We start from the raw sequence: 16103 nt of genomic DNA on the forward strand, positions 1-16103 counted from the left end.
TTTAATAGATACTTTAATAGATACTTTAATAGATACTTTAATAGATACTTTAATAGATACTTTAATAGATACTTTTTTGGGGGGATTTGACTAACCAACTTTAGCATGACATAAATAAGCATTGAGTTCAGAAAATCAACTTTTTGGGAAAAATTTTCAACTCTTGCATTTATTTATTTCGTTAATTTTATGAAAAAGCTTGAAGCATTCTTAACTGTTAAAACTTTTCCTTAAACTATTCATGATGGGGTTAAAGAGAAAAAAGTATCGGCACTTGTTTCACAAATTAGCTTTGTCTAAAAATTGAGCATTTTTTTCTAAACTTTTATTCATGATAGTTTAACTTATTCTTTATATCAATCTAAACCTTGTTTCGTAAGAAACGTACCCACTTCATTTCTTAAACCTGTTTTAATGTAAAGTAAATATATATTTTGTGTATCATATTATTTTTCAACAAATTTCCTTATTTCACTATGCAGGGTTTTTTTAAACTGTACGAATCGTATCGAATGATCAATTTTTTGAAACTGAAATAAATATATAAAAATGAAATAAATATATGAATATATGAAACTGAAATAAATATATAAAAATGCCAAAATTTAAAAATCTTTACGATTCTTGAAATATATTTGTTTATAAGTGGAATTTAGAAGGACCTCCCCCCCAGGGTTGAGAAGGATGAGTATTGAGTAGTGTAGGGATTAAAGAAGATTTAGTTTTGGGCAGACATGTTGGTTCTTAAATCCAGTATATTCAATTGTACTAGACATAGTGGCGTCCATATTTCTTTTTATTTAGTAGATTCTACTAGACATAGTGGCGTCCATATTTCTTTTTATTTAGCAGATTCACCTAGACATAGTGGCGTCCATATTTATTTTTATTTAGTAGATTCTACAGACATAGTGGCGTCCATATTTATTTTTATTTAGTAGATTCTACTTGACATAGTGGCGTCCATATTTATTTTTATTTAGTAGATTCTACAGACATAGTGACGTCCATATTTTTTTTTATTTAGTAGATTCTACTTGACATAGTGGCGTCCATATTTCTTTTTATTTAGTAGATTCTACTAGACATAGTGGTGTCCATATTTCTTTTTATTTAGTAGATTCTACTAGACATAGTGGCGTCCATATCTATTTTTATTTAGTAGATTCTACAGACATAGTGACGTCCATATTTTTTTTATTTAGTAGATTCTACTTGACATCGTGGCGTCCATATTTCTTTTTATTTAGTAGATTCTACTAGACATAGTGGTGTCCATATTTCTTTTTATTTAGTAGATTCACCTAGACATAGTGGCGTCCATATTTATTTTTATTTAGTAGATTCTACTAGACATAGTGACGTCCATATTTATTTTTATTTTGTAGATTTTACTAGACATAGTGGCGTCCATATTTCTTTATTTAGTAGATTTTACTAGACATAGTGGCGTTCATATTTCTTTATTTAGTAGATTCTACTAGACTTAGTGTTGTTCATATTTATTTATTTAGTAGATTCTACTAGACATAGTGGCGTCCATATTTATTTTTATTTTGTAGATTCTACTAGACATGGTGGCGTCCATATTTCTTTATTTAGTAGAATCTACTAGACATAGTGGCGTCCATATTTATTTATTTTGTAGATTCTACTAGACATAGTGGCGTCTATATTTATTTAGTTTGTTGATTCTACTAGACATAGTGGTGTCCATATTTCTTTATTTAGTAGATTCTACTAGACATAGTGGCGTCCATATTTCTTAATTTAGTAGATTCTACTTAACATAGTGGCGTTCATATTTCTTAATTTAGTAGATTCTACTTAACATAGTGGCGTGCATATTTCTTTATTTTGTAGATTCTACTAGACATAGTGGCGTCCATATTTATTTATTTTGTAGATTCTACTAAACATAGTAGCGTTCATATTTCTTTCCATAGTAGAATCTACTAGACATAGTGGCGTCCATATTTCTTTTTATTCAGTAGATTCAACTAAACATAGTAGCGTCCATATTTCTTTATTTAGTAGATTCTACTAGACATAGTAGCGTCCATATTTCTTCATTTTGTAGATTTTACTAGAAATATTGGCGTCCATATTTCTTTTTATCGAGTAGATTCTACTAGACATAGTGGCGTCCATATTTATTTTATCGAGTAGATATGGATGTCCATAGTACAATTATTTTCGCTGGAAATATTTATAAATCTTTTAACAAAGTTGGTTCAAGGATGAGGATTTGAAAAGTGTATTGTTTAAGTTACAATGTAACAATATCGTGGCGTCGTTAAACATTTTTGCTTTTGACATCTTAAAGCAAGTTAAACAAATAGCTCTGTATTTGCATAAATATTTATTCATGTTTTATTTATTTAGCAATTTGTTGTCTTCAACAAATCTACGAAGTAAATAGTAAACATGGCGTAATATTATAAATATATAAAATCCACGAGAAATCAGATAAAAAACTGCGGGAGTTCAGGTGTACAGAGAATAGTTTAGAACTTTATTCTGATTAGGTGGGATCACAGATTACATGAATAGCTAAACGGATTCTAAAATCAATTACTATCTCTCTGAATCTATAATGAGTGAAGTCGTATGTTTAAAAATAGAAAATAACTGAATAGATACTTTTCATTCCTGACATCTCAATAATCCTGACTCTATGATAATCAGTTCTTAATCCCTATCATCCAATGTGCCCCCATACCCCGTATACCCCTTCATGTTGATAAATCAATTTGAATTCAAGAATAGGATTATCGCTAGAACATCTGATTAACTTCAACCTGGAGTCCATCCAGGCTTAATTTGTCAATGAAGGAATGGTTCCTATTATGCTCTGCACCTTGAGAACGATGCTAAACCTGACAGTGTCGGAGAGGGGACCCGGAGTAAAGATACAAAACTCTTGACTCTTCATCTCTCAAGTATCCGAAGCTTAGTTTTTGATCAACCATTGTATTTTTTACAACTGCCAAGGATGGGGTGGGGCTACCCAATTCACCCCCCTCCCCCCGCTCCATTGAACTATCGACCCCCCTGTGGTCCATGTTATGTTTGAATGTATGCGAATAAAGCTGTGATAATATTTAATTACTAATGTTGAAACCTATTTGAGTGAATGTATTGAATGTATTGAATGTATCAACCACTGAACTAAACTGAAAAAATAAACAACAGCTTGAAGTACACTTTAGATAAACACTTTAAACTATGTACGTTTAGTTAGCCAGGGTGATTTAGTAACCGTAAATTTTATTCTACAACTTTTTAAAATGTTGATTTTATAGTTTTAGTGTTTTTTGTTTTATTAAAATATCAGCTAACGCAACTGTTGAGTAGATTTTAATTTAGTAAAACTGATTTTTTTATTTTGTTAAAAGAAAACTTTTGAAACAATAAATATTTTTTTTGTCCCCAAAACCCAAAAAAGAATGAGACTGTAAAGACGACTTGAAACTTTTCAAATATGACAATCTCAAGTTTAAATTAAGTCATGGGATGGGAATCATGAATATAAAAATAAATTTCAATCAGTCGTCTTTGAAGTCTCATCCTTTGTGAGTACCCCTGTACCCCTGTACCCCTGTACCCGTGTAGGTAAAAGAATCTCTAACAAATTTGAGAATGTTTTAGTTTTTGCTGGTTTAAGACATAAACTTTTCATGTTCAAAATTAAATACATGATTGACCATAGAGAAGTGGATGGGAGGTTAGGGGGCAGGGAAGGGGAGGAAGGGGTAGGAGAGGGGGGGTAGGAGAAGGGAGGGTAGGAGAAGGGGGGGTAGGAGAGGGGGAGGGTGTAAGAAAAGGGGGGGGAATAAAGTGAGTGTGAATAAAGCTGTGTTGAGAAAGGAACAAAGTGACACATTTCCTGTAATTTTCCATCTCAATGGAATCCATTCAATAATATCAACATTATCAATAGTAGTCGTGAGAACCTTTAATCTTCATCCTTCATCCTTCATCCTTCATCCTTCATCCTTCATCCTTCATCCTTCAACCTTCATCCTCCATCCATTATCTCCAAGGAAGGAGAAGGATGAACAAGAATGGAGAAGGATTGAGAAAAATGGAGAAAGATGGCGAAGGATGAAGAAGGATGGAGAAGAATGGAGAAGGATAAAGTAGGATGAACAAGAATGGAGAAGGATGGAGAAGGATTGAAAAGAATGGAGAAGAATGGAGAAGGATGGAGAAGGATGGAGAAGGATGAAGAAGGATGGAGAAGGATGGAGAAGGATGAAGAAGAATGGAGAAGGATGGAGAAGTATAGAGAAGAGCGGAGAAGAATGGAGAAGAATGGAGAAGGATGGAGAAGGATGGAGGAGGATTGAGAAAGATGAAGAAGAATGGAGAAGAATGGAGAAGGATGGAGAAGCATGGAGGAGGATTGAGAAAGATGAAGAAGAATGGAGAAGAATTGAGAAGGATGGCAAAGGATGGAGGAGGATTGAGAAAGATTAAGAAGAAGGGAGAAGAATGGAGAAGAATGGAGAAGGATGTAGAAGGATGGAGAAGGATGGAGACGGATGGATAAGGATAGAGAAGGATGGAGAAGGATGGAGAAGGATGGAGAAGGATGGAGAAGGATGGAGAAGGATGGAGAAGGATGGAGAAGGATGGAGAAGGATGGAGAAGGATGGAGAAGGATGGAGAAGGATGGAGAAGGATGGAGAAGGATGGAGAAGGATGGAGAAGGATGGAGAAGGATGGAGAAGGATGGAGAAGGATGGAGAAGGATGGAGAAGGATGGAGAAGGATGGAGAAGGATGGAGAAGGATGGAGAAGGATGGAGAAGGATGGAGAAGGATGGAGAAGGATGGAGAAGGATGGAGAAGGATGGAGAAGGATGGAGAAGGATGGAGAAGGATGGAGAAGGATGGAGAAGGATGGAGAAGGATGGAGAAGGATGGAGAAGGATGGAGAAGGATGGAGAAGGATGGAGAAGGATGGAGAAGGATGGAGAAGGATGGAGAAGGATGGAGAAGGATGGAGAAGGATGGAGAAGGATGGAGAAGGATGGAGAAGGATGGAGAAGGATGGAGAAGGATGGAGAAGGATGGAGAAGGATGGAGAAGGATGGAGAAGGATGGAGAAGGATGGAGAAGGATGGAGAAGGATGGAGAAGGATGGAGAAGGATGGAGAAGGATGGAGAAGGATGGAGAAGGATGGAGAAGGATGGAGAAGGATGGAGAAGGATGGAGAAGGATGGAGAAGGATGGAGAAGGATGGAGAAGGATGGAGAAGGATGGAGAAGGATGGAGAAGGATGGAGAAGGATGGAGAAGGATGGAGAAGGATGGAGAAGGATGGAGAAGGATGNAATGGATTTGTATTTAAATCAATGGATTTGTATTACTATTTATTGGCAATCTTCTAAACTCAGCCCACACAAATCCACCAAATATTATCTATAATTGCACAAAAATTAAGACTTAAATTCTTCACTGACTTCAAGGTTATAATGCAAGGAAAGTTATTTCAGAGGTGTGTGAATCTTTTGTACTGCAGTGTACTGTCTCTGGCCCTGGGAGGTAACGTAAACACAAGAGGGATGTCACAGCCTGACATGGGATCCATCTTTCACATAAAAATCAATGAAATATTCTGGTCCTAGGAAACTATTATGTGAATTATCAAAATCTTTTTATCCTCCTCGGATACTAAACGAACACTGATGCATCTATTCTTGTTTACAAATTCCGCCCAGAGAGAACTGGTTGCAATATGTACGCAGAGTATACGCAACTGCAATTACCTTTCCTTGTATTATAACCTTGACTGACTTCCCCTTATTGAAAATATCCAAGATATCCACAAACAAATTACTTTTGTATATTTGTGTGAACCATACCCCTAAAATTACCCTGTTGTAAGGTCGTCTCTGACAAACTGTACCTCCGTTGGACCCTCCGTCCACTTACCAAACCAAACATTTTCAAGGCTTTCTCGTAAATATAAACAAAAACCTCATGGAACTTAACGTGCATTAAAAGAACCAATTTAAACATAATTTTCAGTGAATCATTTACAAATAAACAGTGAAATTGCTTTAACCAGTTAAATATTTATTTCAGAAGAATTAAATTGGCTAACCCAACTTCAGTTCAAACAACTTTTCGCCGCCCTACAGTTTTCTAGATTGTAAGTTTCGTATACTTGATTCACAACTATATCTTAAACCTTTTATTGGCCAATTCACAACAATATCTTTTTAAACTTTTATTTATCGATTGACAACATTAATAAAATATGATCTGATAAACCTTCAAAACTTAGAGTTTCCTAAACCTGCAAAACCTAGAGCTTCCTAAACCTGCAAAACCTAGAGTTTCCTAAACCTGCAAAACCTAGAGTTTCCTAAACCTGCAAAACCTAGAGTTTCCTAAACCTGCAAAACCTAGAGATTCCTAAACCTGCAAAACCTAGAGTTTCCTAAACCTGCAAAACCTAGAGTTTCCTAAACCTACAAAACCTAGAGTTTCCTAAACCTACAAAACCTAGAGTTTCCTAAACCTACAAAACCTAGAGTTTCCTAAACCTACAAAACCTAGAGTTTCCTAAACCTGAAAACCTAGAGTTTCCTAAACCTACAAAACCTAGAGTTTCAAATACCTTTTAAGCCTTTGTCCAATTCTCAATGTTACATGTTTCTAAACCAATTGATAATTTCACACAACTGTTTAATCTTTATTAACAATCATTATTTATACACATGTATGTCAATAACAATTTGTATTTTGTTGTAGGAAACCTTCTTTACTGAAATATACATTTTTAAGAAGTTGTTCTCATCTATGTGTGTCTGGTAGAAAAGAGTGTTTTCCTTAGCCAATTCGCCTTATTTCCCTCTTTCGAGTATTATTCCTTTTGTTCGGCTCACAATTTGTTATCTGTTATTTTTCTTTTTTGCTATTTTGATCTCGATTTTTGGTGTCCATCGATCGAAAATGTTGCGAAGATCTTAAAAATGTTAAAAAATATTGAAATCCGTTGTAGTTTATTACAGAGCGGTTTTTAGACATCCTATATATTTTCAGTAGTTTTAACCATATTTAGTTATATACCGTGGAGATACTCAGTCAACCATTAGAATTTGATGAGGAATATTTAGATAGATAGATAGATATATATATATAGATTAGATAGACAGACAGATATATAGATAGATATATTCGAGTATGAATAGGATTGGGAGTAGGAGTAGGAGTAGGAGCAGGAGTAGGAGTAGGAGTAGGAGTAGGAGTAGGTGTAGGAGTAGGAGTAGGAGTAGGAGTAGGAGTAGGAGTAGGAGTAGGAGTGGGAGTAGGAGTAGAAGCAGGAGTAGGAGCAGGAGTAGGAGTAGAATTAATGTGTGAAATGTCGGTGTGTATAGATAGATCTTGTTATCTAATGGTTGGGGCGGGTTCATGTTGGTATACAGTGAGGCAGACGTTAGATAGTTAGATAGAAAGATAGATAAATACTAGATAGATAGATAGATGAGTAATAGATAGATAGATAGACATATAGACAGTTAGATAGATAGTTAGATAGATAGTTAGATGGATAGTTAGATAGATATATAGATAGATAGATAGATAGCTAGTTAGATAGCTAATTAGATCTATGGATTTAAGTACAAAGGTTAAGCAAAGTCCGTTTCAACAATTTCTAAGAGAAACCTTAAGAGGTTATTTTTTGTTAAATTAAAATCATTCACAAAATATGTCAGTTTTTTAAGTAGTATAGAATATTGGTAAATTTTATTAAAATATCCTTGATGTATTCTAAATCTGTTGATAACGGACTCGATCAAGTAGGTTCCAATACCTCAACAGTTTAATCTGAGAAGTATTACACAGCCTCCCCTCGGTCCTTTCTTCAAATTATTTCTTAATAATCTCTTTGCAGGTTTCCCGTTTATCTTCAATGTATAAAGTTTACGCTATGGATCCAGAGCTCATCGGATAAGCGCTATGGGAACCAAAAGTTTCAGTCTCTCTGGTCATATTTTGGAACACTGCAAACCATACAAGTTCTAGTTCTACTCTTTAATATTCTAGTGTCCATCCTACATCATGCATCCTTCACTCAAATATATCATAAATAGATTTTAAAATTTACATATTTTAATATTTTAACCCCCACCCCCCCACNTGGAAACCTGGAACCATGATTATATATCTTAATGCAGCTGGAAACCTGGAACCATGATTATATATCTTACTGCAGCTAGGAACCTGGAACCTTGATTATATATCTTACTGCAGCTGGGAACCTGGAACCATGATTATATATCTAACTACAGCTGGGAACCTGGAACCAGGATTATATATCTTACAGCAGCTAGGAACCTGGAACCTTGATTATATATCTTAATGCAGCTGGGAACCTGGAACCATGATTATATATCTAACTGCAGCTGGGAACACTGAACCTGGAACCGCTGAGAAAAGAGAAGAGTATTGTTTACTGGGGTGAAAAGAAAACAAACAAGCACTGGTTAGAAAACAGTTACAGATAAGATACACAAATCATATTTGTACTTCACCTAGAGCTTCCNCCCCAGCACCCCCCCCCTGCCTGGCACTTAGAAGGGTTAAATGTTAGCAAATGTATGTATTGTGTGAGTTCAGGATATATACACAGGAGATAACGTGAGAAGAGAAATAGTTAAACATTGCTAAACTTGTTTTGTTTACTAAGCCAGTTCTTGTTTACTAAACCAGTTCTTGTTTACTAAACCAGTTCTTGTTTACTAAACCAGTTCTTCATTAATAAACTAGTTCTTGTTTACAAAACCAGCTCTTGTTTACTAAACCAGTTCTTGTTTACTAAACCAGTTCTTCATTAATAACCTAGTTCTTGTTTACTAAACCAGCTCTTGTTTACTAAACCATTTCTTGTTCACTAAACCATTTCTTGTTCACTAAACCAGTTCTTGTTTACTAAACCAGTTCTTCCTTAATAAACTAGTTCTTGTTTACTAAACCAGCTCTTGTTTACTAAACTAGTTCTTCCTTAATAAACTAGTTCTTGTTTACTAAACCAGCTCTTAGTTCTTCCTTAATAAACTAGTTCTTGTTTACTAAACCAGCTCTTGTTTACTAAACTAGTTCTTGTTTATTAAACCAGTTCTTCATTAATAAACTAGTTTTTATTTACTAAACCAGTTCTTCATTAATAAACTAGTTTTTATTTACTAAACCAGTTCTTCATTAATAAACTAGTTTTTGTTTACTAAACCAGTTCTTCTTTAATAAACTAATTTTTGTTTACTAAACCAGTTCTTCATTAATAAACTAGTTCTTGTTTACTAAACCAGTTCTTCTTTAATAAACTAGTTTTTGTTTACTAAACCAGTTCTACATTAATAAACTAGTTCTTGTTTACTAAACCAGTTCTTGTTTACTAAACCAGTTTTTGCTTACTAAGCCAGTTTTTGTTTAGTAAACTAATTTTTGTTTCCTAAACCAGCTCTTGTTTACTAAACTAGTTCTTGTTTATTAAACCAGTTCTTTCTTAGTAAACTAATTCTTGTTAACTAAACCAGTTCTTGTTTACTAAACGAGTTCTTGTTTACTAAACCAGTTTTTGTTTACTAAACCAGTTCTTGTTAACTAAACTGAAGTTCTTGTTTACTAAACTAGTTCTTGTTTACTAAACCAGTTCTTGTTTACTAAACTAGTTCTTGTTTACTAAACTAGTTCTTGTTTACTAAACTAGTTCTTGTTTACTAAACCAGTTCTTGTTGACTAAACAAGTTTTTGTTTACTAAGCTAGTTCTAAACTAGTTCTTGTTTACCAAACTTGTTCTTGTTTGCTAAACCAGTTCTTGTTTACTAAACCAGTTATTGTTTACTAAACCAGTTATTGCTTACTGAACCAGTTATTGTTTGCTAAACCAGTTCTTGTTTAATAAACCAGTTCTTGTTTATTAAACTAATTCTTGTTTGCTAAACCAGCTCTTGTATACTAAATTAGTTCTTGTTTACTAAACCAGTTCTTGTTTACTAAACCAGTACTTGTTTAGTAAACAAGTTCTTGTTTATTAAACTGCAGTTCTTGTTTAATAAACGCTAAAGCAATATTGCCCTAAAAAGAATTTATCAGCTATTTGCTTATTAAGTAAAAAGATACATTTCTTTTGAAAGTTAAGATATTTTCATTAGTTTCAAGAGTTTAAAACTTGGGAGTAAACTTGATAGCAAATTGTTGGGGGCCCTGGGGGGCCCTGGGGACTTTTTGATGTTGGAGAATTCAATATCTTCAATTTAATCAGAATATAGTGAGACTTACAAATTGGTTGACTTAGTCAGTAGAATAGAAATTCTAGTTGATCTGGTTAATATATAGAGAGATAGATATTTTATGCATTTGTTGAGAACTAATTATGAGTTGGTTTCTTTTAATATAAATTGTTAGTAATACCTTATGTTGATAAGATATAATTTAAATTACTAGTGAAAATATCTGAGTTCCAGAAGACGTAATTTCAAGTGACCCTAAATTTATCCCATCAACTATGAATTAGATATCAATGTTTTTGTTTTCTTCAACTGCTTATTTTTTTGGGCTTTCTCCGCATTTCTTGTTTATAAGAATCAATGGAGAAACTTTTAGAATTAAACACAATTCGAGTCACGGGAAGGATGGTATCTTCCATATTTTCAATCAGATTAAGGATTTGAGGGTACCGTTGTTCATCGGACATTCTCATCTTTGCATGGAGGGTCACTTGAAATTAATTTACAGTCCCTTTAAAAGATTGTTTTTTTAGTTGCGCAGTTTTTCCATTAAAGTGACTTGCGGAATTTTGTCCTACAGAAACAAAAGAGGAACTTGTGAGAATTAATCCCTTTTTAGTGTAAAGTATTTGATTTTCGATTTTTTTATGTCCGATGAAGTAGATTTGCGAAAAGGTTTTTTTTTAGTTGATTTTGTTAGAAAACCAAATAATCAAATTGATTTGAATAACGTTACTTGTTTTAGTTGACTTTGGTTGAATTATGGTTACAGCCAAAGGATGATTATTGGTAGATTTCGGTAATCAAAGGTAGTTTATTAGTTGATTTACATGGTATAATGGTAGATAATTAGTTAGTTCATGTGTTTGATTTTGGTTAATTTATGTGGCTTCAGATTGATTATTGGTTGATTTATTTGTTTACAGGTAGATGAATAGTTGATAGAGAAAGAAATACAAATTAACAGCTTTAATAAAACAGTAAAATCAAGAAATAAGGAAAAATATAGAAGAAAGGTGATTTACCGAATGGCATTTTCCCAAGAGCGGCTTTCCAAATGACAATTTCCCAAGTGGCAACTTCCCAAAGGAAACTTCCCAAATGTGCAATTTAACATGCGGCCACTTCCCAAAGGATAGGCTCAGACTTCTGAGGCGCAGCAGGCTGCAATGTGGACCGAGCGCTGCACATTTGGGAAATTGCCACTTGGGAAAATATCATTGGGAACTTGCCACTTGGGAAAGTATCTATTATCATAGAAAAACGACATTATCCCAGTCTATCAATAAATCAATAAATAAATCTACCTACCTATTTATCTTTCTATTCATCTATCTAACTATTCATCTATCTATCTATTCATCTATCTATCTATGTTGATGTTGTCTAATACCTAATATTTTGATGGGGTGAGAAGGGATGAAGAGATATCAGAGGGGACCGACACTTAGAATCAATCAGATATCAGGGATACAGATAGTTAGATAGATAGATAGATAGATAGATAGATAGATAGATAGATAGATAGATAGATAGATAGATAGATAGAAAGATAGAGAGGTAGGTAGGTAGATAGATAGATAGATAGATAGATAGATAGGTAGGTAGGTAGATAGATAGAAGATGAATAGATGAATAGATGAATAGATGAATAGATGAATAGGTGAATAGATGAATAGATGAATAGATGAATAGATGAAAAGATGTTAAGTGTATTCCATTACTACTTGTTACTTAAAACAAAGATTGCATTTATGCTATTTCATGATATCAACTGAAGACCAGGAGTTAAGTGTATCTGTAAATCTATACAGGGGGATTCAGAATTAGGTATTAATGAGCAACATGATTGCGCCAGGGGGAGTTTTAAAAAAAAAAGTTCTTAAGTTTGGTCGCATTCAAACTAATTTTACTTTTTCATGCAGTTTAAAAGGACTGTAAGAATAATTTTAAATGATCCTCCATGCAAAGATAGCAATGCCCGATTTACAACAGTACCCTTGAAACCTTAATCTGATCAAAAATGTGAAAGATAACATCGTTTCTGAATAGAAAAGTGTTTATTTCTGTGAATGATTTTTTGCGTCTTTTAAGCAAGAAATTCGCTACTTTGCAGAGAAAACACAAATTTGCAAATGAAACATTTAGATACTTGAGCAGACGAAGCTTTAAGATTACTTGAAATTACACTTACAGTCCCTTTACGCTTACAAACACATCATTGAAATCCGCGGTTAACGTAAAAATTCCCTTGTTAAATTGTAAAATTAAGTGCTGGGTTTGAAAATCAAATAGAATATGTGAAACAGAGGAGAATACAGGGACTTGGTGTGAAAGATATAAATCTAAAAAAGGAAATGAGTTTTTGCCAAAAACTTAGATTTTGTAATCCCTGTATCTTTGCAACCAGATTTTGTATGTTATTTATATTTTAAAACTATGAATTCTATTCGATCAAATAGTCTAAGCTTGAAATGTTAACGGTTTGTGCCATCAGGTCGCAAGGATATAGGGAATATAAAATTTGAGTTTGTGGCAAAAACTCAGTTCTTTTGAACACTGTAGTTTCAGTAAAAATAAATATTTCCATTTACTGATAGCGCTGATTGAAGGATTCATAACTCTGATTGAATAATGAGATAGATAGAAAGATAGATGTTACCGCCATACTATATCTATTGGGTCAGAATAGACAACAAGCACATGACTGAACCCTGATTGGATCAGGCGTTAATGGAATCGGCAAAAGAAAGAGTAATTGAATCAATTAAAACCAATCAAAATCAGTCGGTATCAATCAAAATTAATGAAATCATCAAAATCAAATAAAATTGATGAAATCAATTAACAGCAAAAGAAAAAGTTATTTAAATCAATTAAAATTAATTAAAATCAAATTAAATCAATTTAAATCAACCAAAATCAATTTAAATCAATTTAAATCAATTAAAAGCTAAAGAAAAAGTAAATGAAATCAACCAAATTCATTTAAAATCGAAAGAAATCAATTAGAATAAATTAACATCAATTTAAATCAATTCAAATGAATTAAAATCAATTAACATCCAAAGAAATCAATAAAAATCAATCAACTGAAATCAATAAAAGTCATTTAAAATCAAAAGAAATCAAATTAAATTGATTAAAATTCAAAAAAATCAATTTAAATCAATTAAATTCAATTAAAATTCAAAAAAAACAATTTAAATCCAAAGAAATTAATAAAATATAAAGAAATCAACTATACACAGAAATCAATTCAAATTTAAAGAAATTAATATAAATCCAAAGAATTGATATAAATCCAAAGAAATCAATATAGATCCAAAGAAATCAATATCAATCCAAAGAAATCAATATAAATCCAAAGAAATTAATGTAAATCCAAAGAAATCAATTTAAATTTTAAAAAAAACAATATAAATCCAAAGAAATCATTATAAATCCAAAGAAATCAAATAAAATCCAAAGAAATCAATATAAATCCATTAATCCAAAGTTACTGTAAACGTAATTTCATTTAACCCTTTATTTTGAAAGATTCACAAAGGTACCATTGAAAGCTTAGTCTGCTCAAATTGTTGTTTTACCATGAAAAAGACTTGCTTCAGAAACAATAGAGAAATTGTGAGAATTTATCATTTTTTTAAAACATTTTTACGGATTAAGGTTTCAAGGTTACTGTTGTAAATCGGACATATCCATTGCTCTCCTTTAAATCCAGGATCTCTGAAATTTACATAGTTAGTCCCTTTAGAACCCATATTAACACAGAACAGTCCCTTTAGATCCCAAATTAACACAGAACAGTCCCTTTAGAACCCATATTAACACAGAACAGTCACTTTAGAACCCATATTAGCACAGAACAGTCACTTTAGAACCCGTATTAACACAGAACAGTTCCTTTAGAACCTATATTAACACAGAACAGTCCCTTTAGTACCCATATTAACACAAAACAGTCCTTTTAGATCCCATATTAACACAGCACAGTCCCTTTAGATCCCATATTAACACAGAACAGTCCCTTTAGATCCCATTTTAACACAGAAGAGTCCCTTTATATCCCATATTAACACAGAACAGTCCCTTTAGATCCCATATTAACACAGAACAGTTCCTTTAGAACCCATATTAACACAGAAAAGTTCCTTTAGAACCCATGTAAACACAGAACAGTCCTTTTATATCCCATATTAATACAGAACAGTCCCTTTAGAACCCATATTGACACAGAACAGTTCCTTTAAATCTCATATTAACACAGAACAGTCCCTTTAGAACCCATATTAACACAGAACAGTCCCTTTAAAACCCATTTTAACACAGAACAGTCCCTTTAGAACCCATATTGACACANATATTTTAAAATTTTGTATTATTAACCTTTTCTCAGGGTTACTTTCTCCAAATAAACTTAATTTTAAGTATTAAAATATAGATGTTTTGAAACAGAAAAGAAATATGTGGTCATTAGTATATTTATTTAATTTTCTATATATATATTCATGATGACATGACAATTTAGATGTTTTTGATAAAGAAAGCTATACAGGTCTATGCTCCTGGTTTAAAATGAGAAAACCCAGCATGAACTGGTTCCTCATCACGTTCAACTTCGACCTCAACCTTGATATCTTCATCTCCTTCGGCCTCCATATCAGATTTCGAGTCATCATCAGTAATATCGTCCTCATGCTCAACTTTACCAAGAATGCAGTCAATTCCAAAGCTAAACTTTTTCGTTTCTGACGGTTCGAGTTTCAAAGACTTGTCGACAATTTTAAAGGTTTGGAGGTTGGGTTGTGGGGAGGAAGGAGGGGTATCATCATCCTCCTCATCCAGATTCATACCCAGATACCTTCGAACCTTCCGCTGAGCCTTCCTCCGGCTGAAATCTCCTTTCTGGAAATCTTGTTGACAAGCAGGATGGACTGCCCAGTAATGTCCTTTACCATTAGATGCTCTCCCAGCCTTGATAAAACAATCATTTAAAGATAGATTGTGTCGGATTGAGTTTCTCCAACCAGGTCCTCTGTGTCGGAAATATGGAAAGTTATCAAGAATATATTGATAAATATCTGCTAGCACTAGTTTCTTCTCCACAGAGCTTAGAATAGACATAGCTATAAGTCCTATGTAGGAGTGCTGGGGTTTAGGTTCTTCAGGGAATGGTATTCTAAAGAGGCGAGGATCAAGTTTAGCCATAGGAAACATAGCTAGATCAGGAGGAGGAGCAAACCTAGGTATCATAGGAGGTGTTAGGAGAGGAGGGAAGGGGGAGAAGGGTTGGAGAAGTCTCATTCTATCTGCAAAAGCCAGGGTGTAAAGATGCTGAAGTCTCAAGGAGTCAGGATTTATGAGATGGTTGGTTCGGGGCGGAGAAGAGCTGAAGGTTGGGTTGCTGAGGTTCAGAGCCTGCATAGGCTCCGGGTTGTCTTCCATACTCTGAAATGGTTTGTATCAAACTGTCCTTCTCTCACCAGGTCTATAGATCTCTAAATATTTGTCCAATAGGTTGGGCAACCATTACAAACTAAAGATTCAGCCTGTGATTGGTCGGAGCGGCGGCACAACTTGATTTCTGGCGGCAGTTGGCGGCAATATTGCAATTCTAAATAAACGATATTTTCTCTGAGTTTCACTAAAATTGAAATCAATGTTTGGAATTACAATCAGAACGCACGAATACATTGCTACGTGGATATTGACGCAAAATAGTAAATAATGAAATAGGTGAGCATAAATTGCGTAGATAGGGGGGGGGAGCTGATTTCCCCCCCCCCCCATACATACTTAGCAGGCCCCCCCAGTTCTAGATTTCAAGAAACTAAATCAAATGATTATATATCT

The 16103-nt window shown here is 33.7% G+C and overlaps 1 protein-coding gene across 1 annotated transcript; it reads right to left on the minus strand.

The window, feature by feature from the left end:
• Positions 1-14760: 14760 nt before the first annotated feature.
• Positions 14761-15704, minus strand: LOC111715300 (forkhead box protein I1-A). The gene has a single exon (XM_023490607.1). It carries the CDS (start codon positions 15693-15695, stop codon positions 14808-14810), a length of 888 nt encoding a protein of 295 aa, XP_023346375.1. The 5' UTR covers positions 15696-15704; the 3' UTR covers positions 14761-14807.
• Positions 15705-16103: the final 399 nt, after the last annotated feature.

This window comes from Eurytemora carolleeae, unplaced genomic scaffold (genome assembly GCF_000591075.1).
Source record: "Eurytemora carolleeae unplaced genomic scaffold, Eaff_2.0 scaffold1725, whole genome shotgun sequence".
Classification (NCBI taxonomy): Eukaryota; Metazoa; Arthropoda; class Copepoda; order Calanoida; family Temoridae; genus Eurytemora; species Eurytemora carolleeae.